Here is a 24,220-nt window from a genome sequence, read left to right on the forward strand (position 1 = left end):
GCCCAACTTTACATTCTCGATACCGCTACCGCAAACGAACAACGCTTACGATGTAAAGAAAATCAAAAATGTCATCCTACATTGATGAACATTATTGCCTTTCAAATCCAAACTATTAATCCTTTTGTGGCAGCTTATCAAATGTTACGTGATGTGGAAGAACAAGAAAAAATTAAATCTCTACAAAACGGAACTGTCATGCCAAACATCACTATGGCTATTAAACAAGATCGTACTCAAGACCCTCGACGCTACAATAATTCCACTGTCAGTGAAGTAGCAGTCGTGTTTCAAAATGACAATGGTGAGCCACCTTTCAATAGAGACATATTAATTTATTTAAAACCTGATCCCCACAACCCTTTAGCTCCAAAAACACAACAAATTAGCATTCTCCATAGCAATTTGGATGCCCTCCTCTATCCAATATTTTTCCCTTATGGAGACCAAGGATGGCATGATGGACTCAAACAAGGCAAAAGTCCACGGAGGATCACACAACTCCAAAACTATTTGCTATATGTTATCTGTCAGAAATTACTTTAATCCACTCCTCAATGGAGGTAAGCTAATACAGCAATATTTAGTAGATGCTTATGTCAAAATCGAAGCTAATCGCCTACATTACATCCGCAACCACCAAAAAGATTTAAAAGTGGAGGATTACTGCCTCTTTCAAGAACATCTACTCAAAAAATCGGTTCAAAAGGGCATCCCTATTGGAAAAACTGTCATTTTACCATCTTCTTTTGAAGGCAGTCCAAGAAACATGCAGCAGCGCTACCAGGATGCTATGGCTATTGTTACGAAGTATGGTCAACCAGATCTTTTTATCACCATGACATGTAATTCTAAGTGGAGTGAGATTACTACACATTTAGAACCGTGGCAGCGTGTTGAACACAGACCAGACTTGGTTGCACGCGTCTTTAAAATTAAACTGGAATCCCTCTTAAAAGACATTAGCAGTGGATTATTTGGAAACGTCACTGCAATGGTCCATGTCATTGAATTTCAGAAGCGTGGTCTCCCACACGCTCATATTTTAATTATTCTTGACAGCCTGTCTAAATTACAGACTGAGGCGGACATAGACAATATAGTCTGGGCTGAAATACTTGATGAAACAATCTACCCTCAGCTCCATAACATTGTTCTTCAACACATGATTCATGGTCCCTGTGGAGAACACAATCCTAATTCTCCCTGTATGGATCTTGGAAAGTGTAGCAAAGGTTTCCCTAAACAATACCAACCATATACCATCAAAGAAAAGGACGGCTATCCTACTTACCGCAGACCCATTGGCAAAACATATGAACACCATTCTAAGACGATTGACAATTCATGGGTAGTTCCATATAACCCATTTTTACTCACCAAATACAAGTGCCATATTAATGTAGTAATATGTGCTTCCATTCAAAGTGTAAAAAATTTATTTAAATACGTCTACAAAGGACATGACAAAGCCAACCTTGAAATTTCCCAAAATAACATCCAACATTATGAAACACACCAATTTACGGATACCAGATAAGTTAGTGCACCTGAGGCTGCATGGCGGATATTTGCTTTTCCTATGCATAAATAATCTCATGCCATCATTCGCCTAGCCGTACATCTGCCTAATTCTCAACCACTCTATTTTCATGAGAATGACTCTGCAGGCAACATCTATCAAAAGCTCAATTCCAAATCTACACTTATGGCGTATTTCACCCTTAATAAGATCAACCACAATGCACATAACTATTTCTACCACGAAATTCCAGAACACTACATTTGGAAACAAGGCACATGGGAACAAAGAAAATGACTGGGTCTCACAGTTATTGGAAGAATGTATACTGTTAGTGTGAAAGACCAAGAACGCTATTATTTACGTTTGTTGTTACTGCATGTAAAAGCTGCTACCAGTTTTGACAGTATTAAAACCGTCAATGGAGTTATGCAAGAAACCTTTAAGGATGCTGCATTAGCACTCGGATCATTATTCGATGATAGCATCTGGAGACATACTTTAAGAGATGCTTGCATTCTTAACATGCCTTCCCAACTTAGAGACATGTTTGCTTATATCTGTATTTTTGCCCCCCCCAGTAATCCACTTGAATTGTGGAATGAGTTTAACCCATTAATCCCATATGACGTACTATCCCGTCCATGTGCCCTGAGACTTAATTCCCAGGGACGGGATAGTATGTCATAGCGATCAGCTGCGCCCTTGTGGTGAGCGCTGCTGATCGCAGCCGGGTGTCAGCTGATTATCAAAGCTGACACCCGGCACAATGTGTCAGGGGCGGTCACGGACCGCCCCCGACACGTTAACCCCTTGCACACCGCGATCAAACATGACCGCGGTGTACCGGGGGTTAAAGGGAAGCATCGGCAGGGAGGGGGCTCCCTCCGTGCTTCCCTGAGCCCCCCATGGCAGCGCAATGTGCAGCGCTGCTGCGGGGGGCTCCTTCCCTGCTGGCCCCCGAATCCAAGATGGTGACGGGGACCTTCGGGGGCCTGCAGGGAGCCGGCTTCCTCAGTGCCTGCAAAGCGCAGGCACGAGGAAGCCTGCTGCACTGCCTGTGACAGATCGCTGATCTGTCACAGTGATCTGTGTTGTAACAGATCAGCGATCTGTCACAGGACAGTGATGTCCCACCTGGGACAATGTAATAAAGTAAAAAAAAAAAGTGTTAAAATAATTTTAAAAAAGTCACCAAATAAATTAGAAAAAAAAAAAATATTCCCCCAATAAATTCATTTTTTGAAAAAAAAACCCCAAAACAATAAAAGTACACATATTTGGTATCGCCGCGTCCGTAACGACCTGCCCTATAAAACTGTCCCATTAGTTACCTCCTTTAGCGGAAAATAAAAAACAAAGCAAAAAATAATGATTTATTATCATACCGCTGAACAAAAAGTGCAATAACGCGCAATCAAAAAGACGCATATATATATCCATGGTACCACTGAAAACATCATCTTGTCCCACAAAAAAGGAGCTACAATACAGCATCATCAGCGAAAAAATAAAAAAGTTATAGCTCACAGAATAAAGCGATGCAAAAATAATTATTTTTTATATAAAATAGTTTTCATTGCATAAAACCGACAAAACATAAAAAAAGACCTAAATGAGGTATCGCTGTAACTGTACTGACCCGAAGAATAAAAGGGCTTTATCAATTTTATCGCACGCAGAACGGTGTAAATGCACCCCCCCAAAAGAAATTCATGAAATGCTGGTTTTTGGTTTCTGATCTCAATTCCAGCCAATTCTGAGTTGAAAAAGTCAAATGGTGCTCCTTCCCTTCCAAGCTCTGCCATGCACCCAAATAGTGTTTTACCCCCACATATGGGGTATCAGCCTACTCAGGACATTGCAAAACAACTTTTGGGGTCCAATTTCTCCTGTTACCCTTAGGAAAATAAAAAATAGGGGGCAAAAATATCATTCTTGTGGAAAAAAAGATTTTTTTATTTTCACGCCCGGGCGTTATAAACTTCTGTGAAGCACTTGGGGGTTCAAAGTGCTCACTACACATCTAGATAAGTTACGTGGGGGGTCTAGTTTCCAAAGTGGGGTCACTTGTGGGGGGTTTCAATAGTTTAGGTACATCAGGGGCTCTCCAAACGCACGACACCCACAGACCATTCCATCAAAGTCTGCATTCCAAAACGTCACTACTTCCCTTCCGAGACCCGACGTGTGCCCATACAGTAGTTTTCTCCCACATATGGGGTATCAGCGTACTCAGGACAAATTGTACAACAACTTTTGGGGTCCAATTTATCCTGTTACCCTTGGGAAAATAAAAAAACTGGGGGCTAATTGATCATGTTTGTGGAAAAAATACAATGTTTTTATTTTCATGCTCGGGCATTATAAACTTCTGTGAAGCCCTTGAGGGTTCAAAGTGCTCACCACACATCTAGATAAGTTCCGTACGGGGTCTAGTTTCCAAAATGGGGTCATTTGTGGGGGGTTTCCACTGTTTAGGTAAATTAGGGGCTCTCCAAAAGCAACATGACACCCGCAGACCATTCCATCAAAGTCTGCATTCCAAAACGTCACTACTTCCCTTCCGAGACCTGATGTGTGCCCATACAGTAGTTTTCTCCCACATATGGGGTATCAGCGTACTCAGAACAAATTGGACAACAACCAGTTTTCTCCTGGTACACTTGGGAAAATAAAAAAAATTGGTGACTAAAAGATCATGCTTGTGCAAAAAATACGATTTTTTTATTTTCACGCCCGGGCGTTAACTGTAGGGGTCAAAGTGCTCACCACACATCTAGATAAGTTCCTTGGGGGGTCTAGTTTCCAAAATGGCATCATTTGTGGGGGGTTTCCACTGTTTTGGTACATCAAGGGTTTTCCAATCGCGACATGGTGTCCGATCTCAATTCCAGCCAAAAACGTCAAATGGAGCTGCTTCCCTTCTGAGTTCTGCCATGCGCCCAAATAGTGGTTTACCCCCACATGTGGGGTATCAGCGTACTCAGGACAAATTGCACAATAACTTTTAGGGTCCTTTTACCCTTGGGAAAATAAAAATTGGGGGTGAAAAGATCATTTTTGTGGAAAAAATATGATTTTTTAATTGTACCGCTGTACGTTATAAACTTCTGTGAAGCCCTTGTGGGTTCAAAGTTCTCACCATATATCTAGATAAGTTCCTTGGGGGGGGTCTAGTTTCCAAAATGGGGTCACTTGTGGGGGGTTTCCACTGTTTAGGTACATCAGGGGCTCTCCAAACGTGACATGGCGTCCAATCTGAATTCCAGCCAATTTTGCATTGAAAAAGTCAAACGGTGCTCCTTCCCTTCTGAGCTCACCCATGCGCCGAAACAGTGGTTCCCCCCTACATATCAGGTATCAGCGTATTCAGGACAAATTGCAAAATAAATGTTGCAGTCCAATTTCTCCTGTTACCCTTGGTAAAATAAAAAAAAATTGAACCTGAAGTATTTTTTTTGTGAAAAAAAGTTAAATGTTCATTTTTTTTAAATATTCAAAAAATTCCTGTGACGCACCTAAAGGGTTAATAAACTTTTTGAATGTGGTTAAAATTTTCGCCAAATTTCCGTTTTTTTCACAAATAAACGCAAGTTATTTAAATGAAATTTTACCACTAACATGAAGTACAATATGTCACGAGAAAACAATATCATAATAACTGGGATCCATGGAAGCGTTTCAGAGTTATTACCTCATAAAGGGACAGTGGTCAGAATTGTAAAAATTGGCCCGGTCATGAACGTGCAAACCACCCTTGGGGCTTAAGGGGCTAAGGACCATTTTTTACAAGACTACTGTGATACATACCACAGCGACACTGAAGAGTGTATCGTTTGTGAAGGATATGCTATGAAAGATGTCCAAGATGTCCTCATAGTCCATGGAAAAACTTTTGCTGATTTCAATTTACCCAGCAAAAAATATTAAACACCTCCTTAAACAATATGATAAGGATTATGAGTTAAAAAAAGCTGCAGAGATGAAAGAAACTCTTAATCAGGAGCAACTTTTTGCCTATGATGTCATTACTGAAGCTTTACAAAATAGCAGTTTAACACCAAAGTGCTTTTTTCTCGACGGACCTGGTGGCAGTGGAAAGACCTACCTATACCATCTACTTACACATCATTTAATTGGACAAGGAGAAATTGTCTCACCTGCAGCGACAACAGAAATAGCATCTAACTTGATACAAGGAGGCCGAACAATCCACTCTCTCTATGGCATACCTATTCCGATCAACGAAACATCCGTTTCCAGGATTAAAAACGATACAAATGCAGGAAAACATTTACAGAGTACAAAACTTTTTATTATTGATGAGTGCACTATGGTCCAAAAACATGCATTGAATGTGATAGATAGACTTCTACATGACATCATGACAACAAATGTTGCTGAAAAAAATAAAACACCGTTTGGAGGTAAAGTTATTGTTCTTGGAGGAGACTTCAGACAATGTCTTCCCGTCATCGCTCATGGAACAAGAATAGACATTGTAGATTCCTGCATTAAATATTCACAACATTGGCAACATTTTACCAGACTACCGCTAATCAACAACATGCGCTCCACTGATCCTGAATACAGCACTTGGTTGCTTAAACTTGGAAATGGTGAGCTGTCTAATGAACATAACCTTGGAGAGGATGTCATTGAAATTCCTCCAGACATGCTTTGCACTGGCTCTATAGTAACCGAGATCTTTGGAGACCATATTTGCATTGATGTTAATGACAAACAAAGCCTCAACACTGCTGCATCACATGCTATACTATGTCCAAAAAATGATGACGTCGATTTTCTGAACTGTAAAGTAATGGATCGCATCAGTGGTGATTATACTGTATATACAAGCGATGATTCTGTCGATGCTGATGAGGCAGAGGAATGTGAAAACTACCCAGTTGAATTTTTAAACTCTCTGACACCATCAGGAATGCCATCACATCTCTTAAAACTTAAAATTGGCACCATTGTGATGCTATTAAGAAACCTAAACACCAAGAAAGGTCTCTGCAATGGCACTCGCCTCATTGTCATTGCCTTACTCCGCAACATCATACAGGCTAAAGTGATTACTGGCTCAGCTGAAGAAGACATTGTATTTATTCCACGCATCGATTTGTGTCCTTCAGAAACTGGGTTACCTTTTAAATTAAAACGTCGACAGTTTCCTCTAAAACCTGCTTTTGCTCTGACCATTAACAAATCCCAAGGACAGACCCTCAATCGAGTTGGCATTTTTTTGCCCGAACCTGTATTTCCCCATGGACAATTGTATGTTGCATTCTCCCGAGTAAAGCAACGCAGCAATGTTAGGGTCAAAGTGGTGGATACACCACTTCAAGGACAATTGCTACCTAATAGCCCAAAATCTTCACTAGAAATGTCGTTTACAAAAATGTCTTACTTTAAACTATTTAAGTTGGTCCTGGAATGGATAGATATATAGATATATAAATGATAGTTACATTCTAAATAGATATAGATAATAGACTTCTAAGACTTCTATACATAGCTTGATATATGTTATATATATATAGATATTCTAAGCAGATAGATATATCTTACACTAATTATCTCTTTCACATATATGTCATAGACATATTTAAATCCATAAAAACATACATAGGTATAGGTATATATAGATTAAAAAAAATAAATAAAAATACAAAAACAAAAAAAATGTAGGCACACATACGTAGATTGCAACTACATAGCTAACACATACCTACATAACTTAGGTAATAATAATTATTTTTTTTATTTATTTATAGAGTACTATTATTTCAATAGCACTTTACATACATCAGTAATACTGTCCCTCTTGAGGCTCACTATGTAAATACCCTATCCACATAAAAACATAGGTGTGATACATTTACACATAATTCTCAATATTACTGTAACACACATTAAGTATAAAAGGGGAGATGTGTATCATCAAAATTCTTTCATTTGGTGATATGAACCTGGATGTCAACGTCCAGCATCATATTTGCTGCTGAGATATGTCATTTCCTCTTTTAACAGGGCCGGGTTTTTGTGAACAGCTAAAGAGATGTGCGGGATGGCTGTTCACCACATCTCCTTCTCAAGGTGTGCTGCTCACAGTGCCGCACAACACATGGTCAACGCTACATCACTATCCTCCCGATGCGATAGCATCGGGCCTTAATCTAGTCTATTAATAAAAGGGACAGTAAGATGGTCCACACTTCTCCTTCCCTTCTGGGCGCCATGGGTGGACTTAGCCCCACATGAATTTCCTGCTGCAGGAGAAATGCACAGCCATACATTACCTCCCCAGTAAGAGATTATGGCGCGGTCCTTCCCATACCCATGTGCAAAACATCTTTTCAGATCTCTCCTACAGTACCTTTTGTAGAATGGCATTTCCTTGGTCGTTATGGATGTTGTGCTTGTTGATTTCTCCCCGATATTCATACTGATAAACATGGTGTGTGATATTAATAAGAAGGGTTGTAGGGTTGGTCTTCAAGCTCTCACAGGCATAGACGGCCCCATTCTCCTCTTCGTGGGATTTTGTGGCATAACGTATTATCAATCCCATCACCAAACCTGCAAGCACAACGAAGAATAGTGGTGTTCATAATCATCTTTTAATACATAAAGGTTGTGGCAATATTCCAGCATCCTAAATATTCCCACTAAACGCAAATGTATGAAGAAAATAAAAGAACAAATAAAACTGAGGACAGGGAGGAATTAGATAAAGCCGTACAGAAAAGAGAATCAGCTGCCATCTCAAGCCAAACAGTCTGTAATCTCTATATATAAAACTGAATGTATGTATGTATGTACAGTACAGACCAAAAGGCTGGACACACCTTCTCATTCAAAGAGTTTTCTTTATTTTCATGACTATGAAAATTGTAGATTCACTCTGAAGGCATCAAAACTATGAATTAACACATGTGGAATTATATAATTAACAAAAAAGTGTGAAACAACTGAAAATATGTCTTATATTCTAGGTTCTTCCAAGTAGCCACCTTTTGCTTTGATTACTGCTTTGCACACTCTTGGCATTCTCTTGATGAGTTTCAAGAGGTAGTCACCGGAAATGACTTTCACTTCACAGGTGTGCCCTGTCAGGTTTAATAAGTGGGATTTCTTGTCTTATAAATGGAGTTGGGACCATCAGTTGTGTTGTGCAGAAGTCTGGTGAATACACAGCTGATAGTCCTACTGCATAGACTGTTAGAATTTGTATTATGGCAAGAAAAAAAACAGCTAAGTAAAGAAAAATGAGTGGCCATCATTACTTTAAGAAATGAAGGTCAGTCAGTCTGAAAAATTGGGAAAACTTTGAAAGTGTCCCCAAGTGCAGTGGCAAAAACCATCAAGCGCTACAAAGAAACTGGCTCACATGAGGACCGCCCCAGGAAAGGAAGACCAAGAGTCACCTCTGCTGCAGAGGATAAGTTCATCCGAGTCACCAGCCTCAGAAATCGCAGGTTAACAGCAGCTCAGATTAGAGACCAGGTCAATGCCACACAGAATTCTAGCAGCAGACACATCTCTACAACAACTGTTAAGAGGAGACTTTGTGCAGCAGGCCTTCATGGTATAATAGCTGCTAGGAAACCACTGCTAAGGACAGGCAACAAGCAGAAGATACTTGTTTGGGCTAAAGAACACAAGGAACGGACATTAGACCAGTGGAAATCTGTGCTTTAGTCTGATGAGTCCAAATTTGAGATCTTTGGTTCCAACGACAGTGTCTTTGTGAGACGCAGAAAAGGTGAACGGATGGACTCTACATGCCTGGTTACCACCATGAAGCATGGAGGAGGAGGTGTGATGGTGTGGGGGTGCTTTGCTGGTGACACTGTTGGGGATTTATTCAGAACTGAAGGCATACTGAACCAGCATGGCTACCACAGCATCTTGCAGCGGCATGACTCCATCCGGTTTGCGTTTAGTTGGACCATCTTTTATTTTTCAACAGGACAATGACCCCAAACACACCTCCACGCTGCATAAGGGCTATTTGACCAAGCAGGACAGTGATGGGGTGCTACGCCAGATGACCTGGCCTCCACAGTCACCAGACCTGAACCCAATCGAGATGGTTTGGGGTGAGCTGGACCGCAGAGTGAAGGCAAAAGGGCCAACAAGTGTTAAGCATCTCTGGGAACTCCTTCAAGACTGTTGGAAGACCATTTCCGGTGACTACCTCTTGAAGCTCATCAAGAGAATGCCAAGAGTGTGCAAAGCAGTAATCAAAGCAAAAGGTGGCTACTTTGAAGAACCTAGAATATAAGACATATTTTCAGTTGTTTCACACTTTTTTGTTAATTATATAATTCCACATGTGTTAATTCATAGTTCTGATGCCTTCAGAGTGAATCTACAATTTTCATAGTCATGAAAATAAAGAAAACTCTTTGAATGAGAAGGTGTGTCCAAACTTTTGATCTGTACTGTATGTATGTATGTGTGTATCACCAACCAATCACGAAGCATCCTTCATTTCAACAGAGCTGTTCAAAGGAAGCTGAGCTGTGATTGGTTGCTATGAGCAACAGTTTTCCTTGCAACCAATCACTAAGCATCTCTCATTTCACCAGAGCTGGTTAAAAGAAGCTGAGCTGTGATTGGTTGCTATGAGCAAGTTTTCCCACTTGACAACACCTCTGCAGACACTGACATGGTGGGAGGAATCTAGCATCCCCGGGAACATAAGCTGCCAGCCATTGTCTGCCCCCCAGAAAGGAGCACAGTCCTCTCTTAAAGGGATCCTCGGTATGGAAGTCAGGGCAATTGCCTTCAAATGCTCTGGTACTGACCCCAGGCTTTCTTAAAGGGATCTCCTGTACAGAAGTTAGGGCAAATCCCTCAGAGCTCTGATTCTGATCCCAGGGTTCTATTAAAGGGATCATTGGTATGCAAGTCAGGGCAAATCCATCCAGCGCTCTGGTTCTGATCCCAGGCTTTCTTAAAGGGATCACCGGTATGGAAGTTAGGGCAAATCCACTCAGCGCTTTAGTTCTGACCCAAGGCCCCTCTTAAAGGGATCCCGGGTATGGAAGTGAAGGCAAATCCAATCTGCACTTTGGTACTGACCCCAGTCCTCTCTTAACCCCTTAGGCTATGTGCACACGTAGTTTTTTTGGTGTGCGGATTTTGGAGAGAAAACCACAGGTAAATCCGCAGGACAAAAGTCCTGCGGTTTATCTGCGGTTCTACACCTCATAATGGATGAGGTGTAAAACTGCAGCGTTTCTGCACCAAACAATTGACATGCTGCGGATTGTAAACCGCAGCAAAACCGCGCGGAAAAATCCGCAGCAGGTGCACAGCGTTTTATAATTTCCATAGGAAATAAAGGTACTGTACAATGCAGCAGAATCTGCTGCGGACCCGCAGCTGCAGAAACGCTGTGGAACCGCAGCAGAATCCACACCGTGCACATACCCTTAGTGACAGAGACAAATTTTAAAAATCTGACAAGTGTCACTTTATGTGGTAATAACTCTGGAACGCTTCAATAAAATCCAGTGATTTTCAGAAAGTTTTTTCGTGACACATTATGCTTTATGATAATGGTAAATTTAGGTCGATATGTTTTGGGTTTATTTATAAAAAATATCAGAAATTTGACAAATGTAAAAAAATTTGCAATTTTCAAACTTTGAATGATTATCCCTTTAATTCAGACAGGCATACCATTGCAAAACATTAATAAATAATATTTCCCATATGTCTGCTTTACATCAGCACCATTTGTAAAATGTTATTTCATTTTGTTAGTATTTTAGGAGGTTTAAAAATGTAGCAGCAATTTTTCATTTTTTCATGGAAATTTACAAAATTATTTTTTTTAGGGACTTATCCAGGTTTGAAGTGACTTTACGGGTCCTATATATTGGAAAACCCCAAACGTGATACCATTTTTAAAACAACATCTCCTGACATACTGAAAACTGCTATCAGGTAGTTTAATAATCCTTCAGGTGCTTTTCAGTGATTGTACGGAAGTTAGGGCAAATTCCTCAGAGCTCTGATTCTGACCCCAGGTTTTCTCAAAGGGATCTCCGGTATGGAAGTTAGGGTAAATCCCTCAGCGCTCTGATTCTCACCCCAGGCTTCTATAAAAAGGATCATTGGTATGGAAGTCAGGGCAAATCCACTCAGCGCTCTGGTTCTGAGGCCATGCCTCTCTTAAAGGGAACCACGGTATGGAAGTTAGGACCGTTCCACTCAGCGCTCTGGTTCTGACCCCAGGCTGACGGGATGATGTGGGAAATTAGGGGTAGCAGTTTGGTGGCTCTGGCTGACGGGATGATGTGGGATATTAGGGGTAGTAATCCGGTGGCTCTGGCTGACGGGGTGATGTGGGATACTAGTGGTAGTTGTCCGGTGGCTCTTGCTAACGGGAAGATATTAGGGGTAGTTGTCCGGTGGCTCTTGCTGACGGGATGATGTGGGATATTAGGGGTAGTAGTCCGGCGGCTGTGACGGTATGATGTGGGATATTAGTGGTAGTTATCCGGTGGCTCTGGCTGACGGGATGATGTGGGATATTAGGGGTAGTTTGGCGGCTGTGATGGGATGATGTGGGATATTAGTGGTAGTCTTCCGGTGGCTCTGCCTGATGGGATGATGTGGGATATTAGGGGTAGTAGTCTGGTGGCTCTGATGGGATGATGTGGGATATTAGGGGTAGTAGTCCGGTGGCTCTGGGTGACGGGACGATGTGGGATACTAGGGGTAGTAGTCTGGCGGCTGTGACGGGATGATGTGGGATATTAATGGTAGTTTTCTGATGGCTCTGCCTGACGGGATGATGTGGGATATTAGGGGTAGTAGTCCGGTAGCTCAGGCTGAAGGGACGATGAGGGATATTATAGTGAATGTTGCTATGCGGAGTGGGTGGGGCTCACTCAGCTTTATATATAGATATAATCATTATAATTTGCTATAACTAACGGTAGTTAGTTACTATGCCCGGGCAGCGCCGGGCTCTTCAGCTAGTTGGAGTATAGAGGGAAATCCACGCAAACAAGGGGAGAACATACAAACTCCTTGCAGATGTTGTGCTTGGAGGGATTTGAAACCAGGACACCAGCACTGCAGAGCAACAGTGCTAATCAGTGTGATAATTGAATTTAAATTGTTGCTTTATTGCAAACATTTATACCATATCTAGAGGATATCTCATAAATGTGTGGTAGGTGCAGGTCTCAATATGGTGCTGCAAATCTTTCTCAAGAAAGGTCTTCATTGCACAGTGCCCACAACAGAGGTGGCCATGCATCAAAGGCTCTCTCTATTTATTTGTATGGGAGCACACAATTTTAAGGACTTGCATACAAATATAGATTGCTGTCTGCACACCTCTCCTCTTTGAATATCACAGGATAAGGACCCAATGTTGAGACGGATACTCATCCCACTGGAAATCCCATAAATGCTTGAGATCTGAATAATACTTTAAGCAGTTGTTTCACGAACATGTTTATATGACGTATCAATTTGACAGAGGGGAGTCCCACCTGAGAATCACAATCTCGAATAAAGACTGCTCTGTAACTAAGGTTGACATTTTGGCTGGCCTGATGCATCTATGCATTACATGTTTGGTCATTTATTTGAATACTATATTTTTTCCCAAAGTTCTCTGTAGGGGAAATATAGCCAGAAGTGGCTCTAATCAGTTGTCTCTGGGGGGTTATAAAAGTTGGGCCCAGAACATTCCATTCGTTAGTTAAGGGATAACCCATTTAAAAAAGATATCCAGGGATAAATTATTTTTTACTGAGTCAAAAAAAAATCTAACAGGCAGGTAGTTGCTAACTAGTTAGCAACTGCCTGCCTCTTCTATCCAGTGCTGCCTCGGAGTGGTCATCATCCGATTCAGCCGGTAACTCAACTGCTCCACGTCAACAGAGCAGCTCTTCTTCTGGGCGGCTCTGTCAACGGGGTGTGACTGCCAACATCATGCTGATTGACAGCAGGATTCCCACAGTTATGCAGAGGGGAGTTGGCTGTCAATCATCATGACATTAGCAGTAACGCACTGTCAATAGGGTAGAGTGGAAGAGAAGGAACTGCTCTGTTGGCGTGACGTCAGTGGAAGCCACAGAAGTGCCTGCAAGAGTGGTCCATGACTACTCTGAGCCAGCAAGGATCTGTGCTGGGCAGAACAGGCAGGTCGTTAGTTAGGAGTTGAGCAGGTAGTTGCTATGTAAAACTGAAAGGGTGCAATCAGATGTCAGTTTTTCACAAATAGATCTCGTACCTATTATAGACTACATGGCTGCTCACATGGCCGTGTACGGACAAATCATGGAAACATGTCTGACTTTGATTTAAGTCAGAGATAAAACTAGCCAATGCAAGTCTATGGGTCTGTAAATAAAAGGGACAGTGCCGGATGCCATCCATGTGCTGTTTTTCACAAACTGTGTGAAAGTAGAAGCTGGAGAAAATGCAATCAGTTCTTTTTTAACCAGATGAAAACTGACCAAACTCTAATGGTAAAAACTCAAGCATGCACCAAAAAATAATGATGAAATTCTGAATTTTTTTTAATAAGATAAAAATCCCAACGTCCAAAGCAGCTCGAAAAGTCCTGGCTACTGATGAGAAGATAATATTACAGCAGTCTGTATTGTAACCTGCCATTCACCTCCGGAACGAAAGGCTGATAAATACTGTAGTACTAGAAGTTCAAAGCAACTCAGACAAATATAAAAGTGATATTTTATTATACTAATCCAATATAATACTAATAGAAATAAAAATCTCTAATAACAAATATCCCCCAAAACTATATAGAATTCTCTCTCCTGCAAAGGGGTTAAATAAACCCATTTCTGGTTGCCCTGTTGGGGAGGAATCTCACCATTTCCAGTCTAGCAATGACTTCAAGCTTCTACTGATGATGCACTGGATAATGTTCTCTACCACAGTACCCCTGGCACGGTTGGCATTCGCCTCATATGATGGAGTCATTATGCTGATTACTACGGCTTTTGCCTATAGAGTAGCGGCAGGCCTTGATAGGTTTTGCTTTATTCAGCCTCCTTTCAGCTGCGTTTTCCTTTATCGACACACTGTGTAAAAATAAATGTGCTAATAATGTGCTCCTTGCGTTGTAATCCGCCGGCGGACAGGGACACTTCTGCTTCGTGCTGGGTTTCATTTCAAATCAGTCACAAATGAGATATGACACTGAGAGCTGATAATTGTGGAGAAAAGAGCAGTCCTGCTGCCACAATCACTTAGCGTGGCTAAAGACGCCTCCTGCTGCTCCCCGGGACAGTTCTCACAGGCATCTGGCGCAGGTCCATACCCTTCAAGATGACAATTTGAAGAGGCTGGCGGCTCCAGAGATTTAGTGCTCAGAGAGGTAGCGGGGCTTAATGTTCCCCTACTTATGTGTGGACAAAGGAACATCACATAATTCACTTCTTGTTCACAGTTTATAAATAACTGGTCAGGTGGAAAAGCTTCAGTCCCCGGCATGGAGGAATCAATGCTCACAGGTGCCACGTCAGGTAGCGGACACACACGGTGTGGAAAATGTGGTAGGGTAAAAGTAGAATACAGAGAAGAATGAGTCCGGGCCATGGTCCATCATGACAAGATTAAGAATTTGTGTAGCCCCCAGGATAATTTTCCTTTTCCTCTCCTCTCCCTTCTTCCTCTATCTAATCCCAATTTTTTCATGTAAATACAAATAAGACTATTACAATGCTTATGTCATTATATTAATACTTGTAAATGGCGTTTACAGGGATGTAACATAAAGGGGTTGTGCCAACTGTTAGTTACCCCTTATTGATGGAAAATGGTTGAGAGCTGTGGTCCAAGGACGGAGCAGAGATTGAGCATGTGCACCTCCCACCAATCATGCTCTGTGGGACTCTATTGCACTGCACTGTACTCATCCGTCTCCAGCAGTCCCATGGAAAACGAATGGAGCGGTTATGCACATGTTCCAATCTGACAGAGCTCTGCTGTAGGACCCCCAACGATCAATAATGTATTTCAGATCGTACCTTCAATATTTGATAAAAGTGATTTTAAGCTCCTAGACCCCAACAAAGAATCCATAACAGAGGAAGCCAACATGTGCTATTCATAAACTGGCTTTTGGGTTCCAGGGCCTGGGTACGATGCTTCCTTACAACCCCATGTAAAAGCTAGAAAGGAGAAGGGAAAACATTTGATACACTGAGTTCCCACCATTTGCAGAGAAATACAGATTAATTAAAGGGGTTGCCCAGTACTTGGACAACTTCTTCTTGATCTAAAGCAATGGAAATGAAATAATAAAAAAACCTATTCTCACGTCCTATGCTGGTGCCGTTCCAGCGGTGTCAGCGCTTCCGGTCCAGAGGCTCTCGTGCATTTGTTGTGACATGTGACCCTAGTGCCCAATCAGCGCTGGCGTCACTGTCCCCGCCTTCGGACTAATCTAACATGAAAAGGAAGTCCGGGCTGCAGGTGCTCTCTCACTGCCTCTTCATGTTCATTTCCTCAAAAGGATGGGATAGCGATGCCACAGCTGAAGCACTGGGGTCACGTGTCACAACCACAGCACAGGAGCCCGGGAATGAGATTGCCAACACCGCTGGAACGGTGCCAGCATGGAAAGATAGTATAGGCTTTATTATTTTATCAGGGCCAAATGTGGGGTATGAGAAGAAGCTCTCCAAGTAGTGGTCAACTTCTTTAAGAATATTTTTGATAGGCATATTCTATATAATAAAAAAAATTAATCCAACATACCGTAGCTATAATATATTTCACCTTCTCCAGGACTGCAAAATTGATAGTCTGTCCAGATGAATGCCAAGAATCAGACCCCTGCTGGTCTGATACTGTCAGCCCGTCCATTAGGGTAAGCTCAAACTAGTGTATAAAAATAATATATTATATATATAGCAGCCATTCTCATCCAGGAGAGTGGGATGATTTCTCTCTCGCTTGTCATCTGTGTGTTGTCCGTGTACAACTTTTACTCAGCAGCTATAGTGCCTAGCGAAAATATTCGGCCCCCTGGAACTTTTCAACCTTTTCCCACATATCATGCTTCAAACATAAAAATACCAAACGTAAATTTTTGGTGCAGAATCAACAACAAGTGGGACACAATTGTGAAGCTGAACTAAATTTATTGGTTATTTTAAATTTTTGTGGAAATTCAAAAAATGAAAAGTGGGGCGTGCAATATTATTCGGCCCCTTTAACTTAATACTTTGTTGCGCCACATTCTGTTGTGATTACAGCTGCAAGTCGCTTGGGGTATGTCTCTATCAGTTTTGTACATTGAGAGCTGAAATTCTTGCCCATTTTTCCTTGGCAAACAGCTCAAGCTCAGTGAGGTTTGATGGTGATCGTTTGTGAACTGCAGTTTTCAGCTCTTTCCACAGATTCTCGATTGGATACAGGTCTGGACTTTGACTTGGCCATTCTAGCACCTGAATACGTTTATTTGTGAACCATTCCATTGCAGATTGTCTTGTTGGGAGACAAATCTCTGTCCCAGTCTCAAGTCTTTTGCAGACTCCAACAGGTTTTCTTCAAAAATGGTCCTGTATTTGGCTCCATCCATCTCCCCATCAATTTTAGCCATCTTCCCTGTCCCTGTTGAAGAAAAGCAGGCCCAAACCATGATGCTGCCACCACCATGTTTGACAGTGGGGATGGTGTGTTCCGGGTGATGACCTGTGTTGCCTTTACGCCAAACTTATCTTTTGGCATTGTTGCCAAAAAGTTTGATTTTGGTTTCATCTGACCAAAGCACCTTCTTCCACATGTTCGGTGTGTCTCCCAGGTGGCTTGTTGCAAACTTTGAACAACACTTTTTATGGATCTCTTTGAGAAATGGCTTTCTTCTTGCCACTCTTCCATAAAGGCCAGATTTGTGCAGTGTACGACTGTTGTCCTATGGACAGACTGTCCCACCTCAGCTATAGATCTCTGCAGTTCATCCAGAGTGATCATGGGCCTCTTTGCTGCGTCTCTGATCAGTCTTCTCCTTCTTTGAGATGAAAGTTTAGAGGGACGACCGGGTCTTGGTAGATTTGCAGTGGTATGATACTCCTTCCATTTCAATATGATCGTTTGCACAGTGCTCCATGGGATGTTTAAAGTTTTGGAAATCATTTTGTATCCAAATCCAGCTTTAAACTTCTCCACAACAGTATCACGGACCTGCCTGTTGTGGTCCTTGGTCTTCATGATGCTCTCTGTTCATCAAACAGAACCCTGAGACTATCACAGGGCAGGTGCATTTATACGGAGGCTTGATTACACACAGGTGAATTATATTTATCATCATTAGTCTTTTAGGACAACATTGGATCATTCCAATAACTTTTGTACTGAGGGAAATGATCAGCAGTTCACGACACTGAGCTCCATAGTCACATCCTAAGGTCTCATTCAGACTCCTGTGAGCCACATGCGTGTACTGTTTATTCATGGGTAGAACATGCACCCATTATAGTCTATGGGATTGTTCACATCAGTGTGCCATCTGGGATTAACACTGCAATATACAGGAGAAGCTTTGTAATAAATCAATTTAAGGTATCTATACGTAAAAAATCACTGATGGTAAACCTGTCAAAGACCAAACATTGATGAAGGGCGGATCCAAAACACTGACGGCACTCGCACCAATTTTCTCCATATGTTAAGAATCACGGATGTCTGAATGAGGCCTTAAAGTGTTATTCCCATCTTAAAGCAAGGATAGGTCATCACTATCAGTGGGCGATTGACTTCTGGGACCCCACTGATCCTAGGAATGAATGAGTAATAATGCAAATTTACCGCTGCTTCCCTTTCAAATGTTTCCTGTATGGTGGGACTTCCGATTCCCACTAACCATAAAATGATAACGCATTGTAACACCATGCCAACAGGTTGCCAACCTAAAGAAATTCAGGGATAGTCCATAAAAACCAGACATACTGACCAAATGCTGATGAAAATTGGATGAAAAATACACTGGGTGCAGAATTATTAGGCAAATGAGTATTTTGATCACATCATCCTTTTTATATATGTTGTCCTACTCCAAGCTGTAGAGGCTTGAAAGCGAACTGCCAATTATGTAAATCAGGTGATTTGCATCTCTGTAATGAGGAGGGGTGTGGTCTAATGACATCAACACCCTATATAAGGTGTGCTTAATTACTAGGCAACTTCCTTTCCTTTGGCAAAATGGGTCAGAAGAGAGATTTGACGGACTCTGAAAAGTCAAAAATAGCGAGATGTCTTGCAGAGGGATGCAGCAGTCTTGAAATTGCTAAACTTTTGAAGCGTGATCACCGAACATTCAAGCGTTTCATGGCAAATATCCAACAGGATCGCAAGAAGCGTGTTGATAAAAAAAGGCTCAAAATAACTGCCCATGAATTGAGGAAAATCAAGCGTGAAGCTGCCAAGATGCCATTTGCCACCAGTTTTGCCATATTTCAGAGCTGCAACGTTACTGGAGTATCAAAAAGCTCAAGGTGTGCCATACTCAGGGACATGGCCAAGGTAAGGAAGGCTGAAAAACGACCACCTTTGAACAAAAAACATAAGATAAAACATCTGGGCCAAGAAATATTTTAAGACTGATTTTTCTAAGGTTTTATGGACTGATGAAATGAGAGCGACTCTTGATTGGCCAGATGGATGGGCCCGAGGCTGCATCAGTAAAGGGCAGAGAGCTCCACTCCGATTCAGATGCCAGCAAGGTGGAGGTGGGGTACTGGTATGGGCTGGTATCACCAAAGATGAACTTGTGGGACCTATTTGGGTTGAGAATGGACTGGCAGTTTCTGGAAGACACCTTCTTCAAGCAGTGGTACAGGAAGAAGTCGGTATCGTTCAAGAAAAACATGATTTTCATGCAGGACAATGCTCCATCACATGCATCCAAATACTCCACAACGTGGCTGGCCAGTAAAGGTCTAAAAGAAGAAAAAATAATGACATGGCCCCCTTGTTCACCTGATCTGAACCCCATAGAGAACCTGTGGTCCCTCATAAAATGTGAGATCTACAGGGAGGGAAAACAGTACACCTCTCGGAACAGTGTCTGGGAGGTTGTGGTGGCTGCTGCACGCAATGTTGATCGTAAACAGATCAAGCAACTGACAGAATCTATCAATGGAAGGCTTTTGAGTGTCATCATAAAGAAAGGTGGCTATATTGGTCACTGATTTTTTTTGTTTTGTTTTTTAATGTTAGAAATGTTTATTTCTAAATTTTGTGTTGCTCTATTGGTTTACCTGGTGAAAATAAACAAGTGAGATGGGTATATATTTGGTTTTTATTAAGTTGCCTAATAAATCTGCACAGTAATAGTTACCTGCACAAACAGATATCCTCCTAAGATAGCCAAATCTAAAAAAAAAAACACTCCAACTTCCAAAAATAATAAGCTTTGGTATCTATGAGTCTTTTGGGTTGATTGAGAACATAGTTGTTATTCAACAATAAAAAGAATCCTCTCAAATACAACTTGCCTAATAATTCTCCACACGGTGTACTGATGACACTCAGATCATTTTGTACACACATGAAAAATCACTTTCAACTGAATGAGGCCTGACACACAGGTGCACGACATGTGGACCACGTTATTCCGTATGGCCCCTGACCCTGAAAAGGCCGCAGAATCCTTCTGATGCACAGAACATTGTTAGACAGCAGCTCTGTTCTCTTTCCATAGATACTGTATGTGATGGTTCCTCACATATACTGTATCTCTGAGAAAAGTAGATAAAAACAAGGCAAGAAGAGTACTAAAGAGTATTTTAAACACATTCTAATTGGGTTCAGGATGGTGGAATGATTGAAAAAGAAAAAAAATCTCACTTTCTGGACCACCACTACACCAATGTACTGTGTCGTCCACTGGCTGGCCAGCTGAGGGCATCTTGTGGCATCAGTGATCGGCTGCAGCCTTCACATTCCATCCGAACCGATAGATTGTTTCTTCCAGGTCGAATGGAATTTGAATGCTGCATCTGGTCAGAAGCTGTGATTGGCTGCAGTGGTCATGTGATACCTCGTCAACTAAAGAAAAACACAATGGTGGGGTATGTGGGTCCAGTACTTGGGTATTCATTTGTTCCCATCACTTTAGAATGCATTTTAAAGTACTGAACAACCCCTTTAATATCATTTACAGCAGCCACAGAACCACAGTAGTGAGGAGGACAGGGATGGAATATGAATGCCGTAAATTCCCCGTGACTCACCTGTAACAATGTCTGACCAATCCTACTTGTAATATAAGCAACTTCCAGAATAAGTGCATGTTAAGGAACCAATACTTATGCAAATGTATCTAAAATAATTATACGCACCCAAATGTACAGTTCGTATTACATAATGTTTCTAAATGTATAATACTTATAAATATATACTGTTCAAAAAAATAAAGGGAACACTTAAACAACAGAATATAACTCCTAGTAAATCAAACTTCTGTGAAATCAAACTGTCCACTTAGGAAGCAACACTGATTGACAATCAATGTCACATGCGGTTGTGCAAATGGAATAGACAACAGATGGAAATTATTGGCAATTATCAAGACACCCTCAATAAAGGAGTGGTTCTGCAGGTAGGGACCACAGACCACATCTCAGAATCAATGCTTTCTGGCTGATGTTTTGGTCCCTTTTGAATGTTGGTTGTGCTTTCACACTCGTGGTAGCATGAGACGGACTCTACAACCTACATAAGTGGCTCAGGTAGTGCAGCTCATCCAGGATGGCACATCAATGCGAGCTGTGGCAAGAAGGTTTGCTGTGTCTGTCAGCGTAGTGTCCAGAGGCTGGAGACACTACCAGGAGCCAGGCCAGTACACCAGGAGACATAGAGGGGGCCGTAGGGGGGCAACAACCCAGCAGCAGGACTGCTACCTCAGCCTTTGTGCAAGAAGGAACAGGAGGAGCACTGTCAGAGCCCTGCAAAATGACCTCCAGCACGCCACAAATGTGCATTTGTCTGCACAAACGGTTAGAAACCGACTCCATGAGGATGGTCTGAGTGCCCGACGTCCACAGATGGGGGTTGTGCTCACAGCCCAACACCGTGCAGGACACTTGGCATTTGCCACAGAACTCCAGGATTGGCAAATTCGCCACTGGCGTCCTGTGCTCTTCACAGATGAAAGCAGGTTCACACTGAGCACATGTGACAGACGTGACAGAGTCTGGAGACGCTGTGGAGAGCGATTTGCTGCCTGCAACATCCTTCAGCATGACCGGTTTGGCAGTGGGTCAATAATGAAGTGGGGGGGGCATTTCTTTGGAGGGCCGCTCGGCATTATTAGAATGCAACGTTTTGGATGCAGTGAAAATAGGCTGCATCCAAAACGCTGCTATATTCTGATCGTGGGCACATAGCCTTTAAGTTTGCTCAACATTTAGACAAGCCTGTGAAATATTGGAAGAATATAGTCTGGCCAGATGAGAGTAAAATTGAAATGTTTGGATGCCATAATACACACCAGGTTTAGAGACCAAAAGGCACTGCATATCCCAGCAAAAACACAATACCAACAGTGAAAATTGGCGGTAGGAACATTATGGTGTGGGGCTGTTTTCAGCATATGGCACTGGCAAACTTCATGTCATTGAAGGAATTGACAAATGTATGAAGACATTCTTAATAAAAAAATCTGCTGCCATCTACGAGGATGAAGATGAAACCAGGGTGGACGTTTCAGCAAGACAATGATCCCAAACACACAGCCAAGGAAACGCTAAGTTGGTTTCAGAGAAAGGAAATAAAACTGCTAGAATGGCCCAGCCATCACCTGACCTGAATCCAATATAAATTTTATGGAAGGAACTAAAGCTCAGAGTTCATAGAAGGAGCCCACAGAACCTTTAGGATTTGAAGAGTGTTTGTGTGGCAGAATGGGACAAATCAGACCAGATAGGTCATCTTGTAGATGTCACTACCAACAAAGGCTTTTGTATGAAGTATTAAAGGGAACCTGTCAGCGGGACTGTGCACAGTAACCTACAGACAGTGTCAGGTTGGCACCGTTATATTGATTACAATGATTCCGTAATCTTTATTTTCAGTTTTTAGCTAATGATATGCCCATGCTCCGGGGCGGCCTGGTGGGGGGGTCTTCATGTGGTGCTCTGATTAGTTATTCATAATTCAGACTGCTGACAAGTCACTGCTCCCTCACTGACCTGCCCCCTAGTTTGCATAATGTACATCTGTACATACTGAAGAAAAAAAAACAAAAAAAAACTTCTGCTTGGCACCTGCTCTGCAGCATAATCGCATGTTTCAGGTCCAAATAATAATAAAATAAAAAAATTAAAAATACACAGTAGCAGCTATTGGTAGTTGTGATGTATATAGCTGCACCGGTGGTGCCACCTTACTGGAGAAGAAAAAAAAATCCTCCTCCAAAATGTGGCCGCCGTCACTGCAGCAGCTATCGGAGAGAGTAATACATATCTCCCATCCAGTACTTTGCCACTGACTATATACACCGTGTTTCCACCAAAATTAAGAGACCACTGCAGAGTTTTCAAAAATCACCATCTCTACACGTCTGACAGCCATTCCATTGTGTTAGTTGAATTCCAACCCCAGTACACCTCATTCTACCTAGTGTGTTTCTGATTAGGTGATCACCTGAACCAAATCTTATTTAATGAAGGAAAGTATAAAAAAAACCTTGCTGTGGTCTTCACAATCCTCTTGCAATAAGACAAGCTGGATGGCAAAACAAGTGCTAGTAATATCCCAAAAGTAATAGGAATAAAAAACAACTTCTAACCATGCCAAAGGAGTTGAAAAGAAAAGTCTTGAGTGAGGAAAAGAAGGGCTCCTTCACAGACCAGCAAAGGGCGAAAGCGACTCTCCACTGACCGGGATGACAGTTATCTTATTGAAATGTCACTAAGCAACTGCAGGATGACATCAAGTGATCTAAAAAAGGAATGGCAGATGGCAGATGGGGTGAAGTGCACGGCAAGAACAATTCATAAAAGGCTTCTAGAGGCAGGGCTCAAATCATGTAAAGGTAGAAAAAAGCCTTTCATCAATGAGAAGCAAAGGAGAGTCAGGCTGAAGTTTGCCAAAGACCATAAGGATTGGACCACAGAAGACTGGATTTTCAGCTTTACCAAACACCTGGTCAGGCGTACAAGCCACAGTGTCTTGCACCCACTGTGAAATTTGGTGGAGGATCGGTGATGATTTGGGGATGCTTCAGCTAGGCTGGAATTGGGCAGGTTAATCTTTGCGAAGGACGTATGAAACAAACCGCATACAAGGCTATCCTGGAAAAACAGTGATTCCTTCTGCTCAGGCAATGTTCCCAAACCTGAGGACTGGTTTTTCCAGCAGGACAATGCGCCATGCCACACAGCTAGATCAATCAATGTGTGTGTGGATGAAGGACCACCACATCAAATCTCTGTCATGGCCAGCCCAATCTTCAGACCTGAACCCCATTGAAAACCTCTGGAAAGTAATCAAGAGGAAGATGGATAGTCACAAGCCAACAAAGAAGAACTGCTTAAATTTTTGTACCAGTAGTGGCATAAGGATACCCAAAAGCGGTGTGAAAGACTGGTGGAAAGCATGCCAAGACGCATGAAAGCTGTGATTAAGAATCATGGTTATTCCACATAATATTGATTTCTGAACTCTCCCTGA

At 42.0% G+C, this 24,220-nt stretch overlaps 1 protein-coding gene across 1 annotated transcript in view; it reads right to left on the bottom strand.

The window, feature by feature from the left end:
- The window catches only part of SLC9A9 (solute carrier family 9 member A9), a 1,175,932-nt gene that overhangs the window by 1,135,026 nt on the left and 16,686 nt on the right, over positions 1 to 24,220 (bottom strand). Inside the window, exon 2 of the mRNA XM_073579113.1 lies at positions 7,911 to 8,113. Coding sequence (XP_073435214.1) covers positions 7,911 to 8,113 — 203 coding nt within the window. The remainder of the gene's footprint in view (positions 1 to 7,910; positions 8,114 to 24,220) is intronic.

The sequence above is a fragment of the Dendrobates tinctorius genome, unplaced genomic scaffold (genome assembly GCF_039654945.1).
Source record: "Dendrobates tinctorius isolate UK_male_01 unplaced genomic scaffold, ASM3965494v1 ptg000060l, whole genome shotgun sequence".
NCBI lineage: Eukaryota > Metazoa > Chordata > Amphibia > Anura > Dendrobatidae > Dendrobates > Dendrobates tinctorius.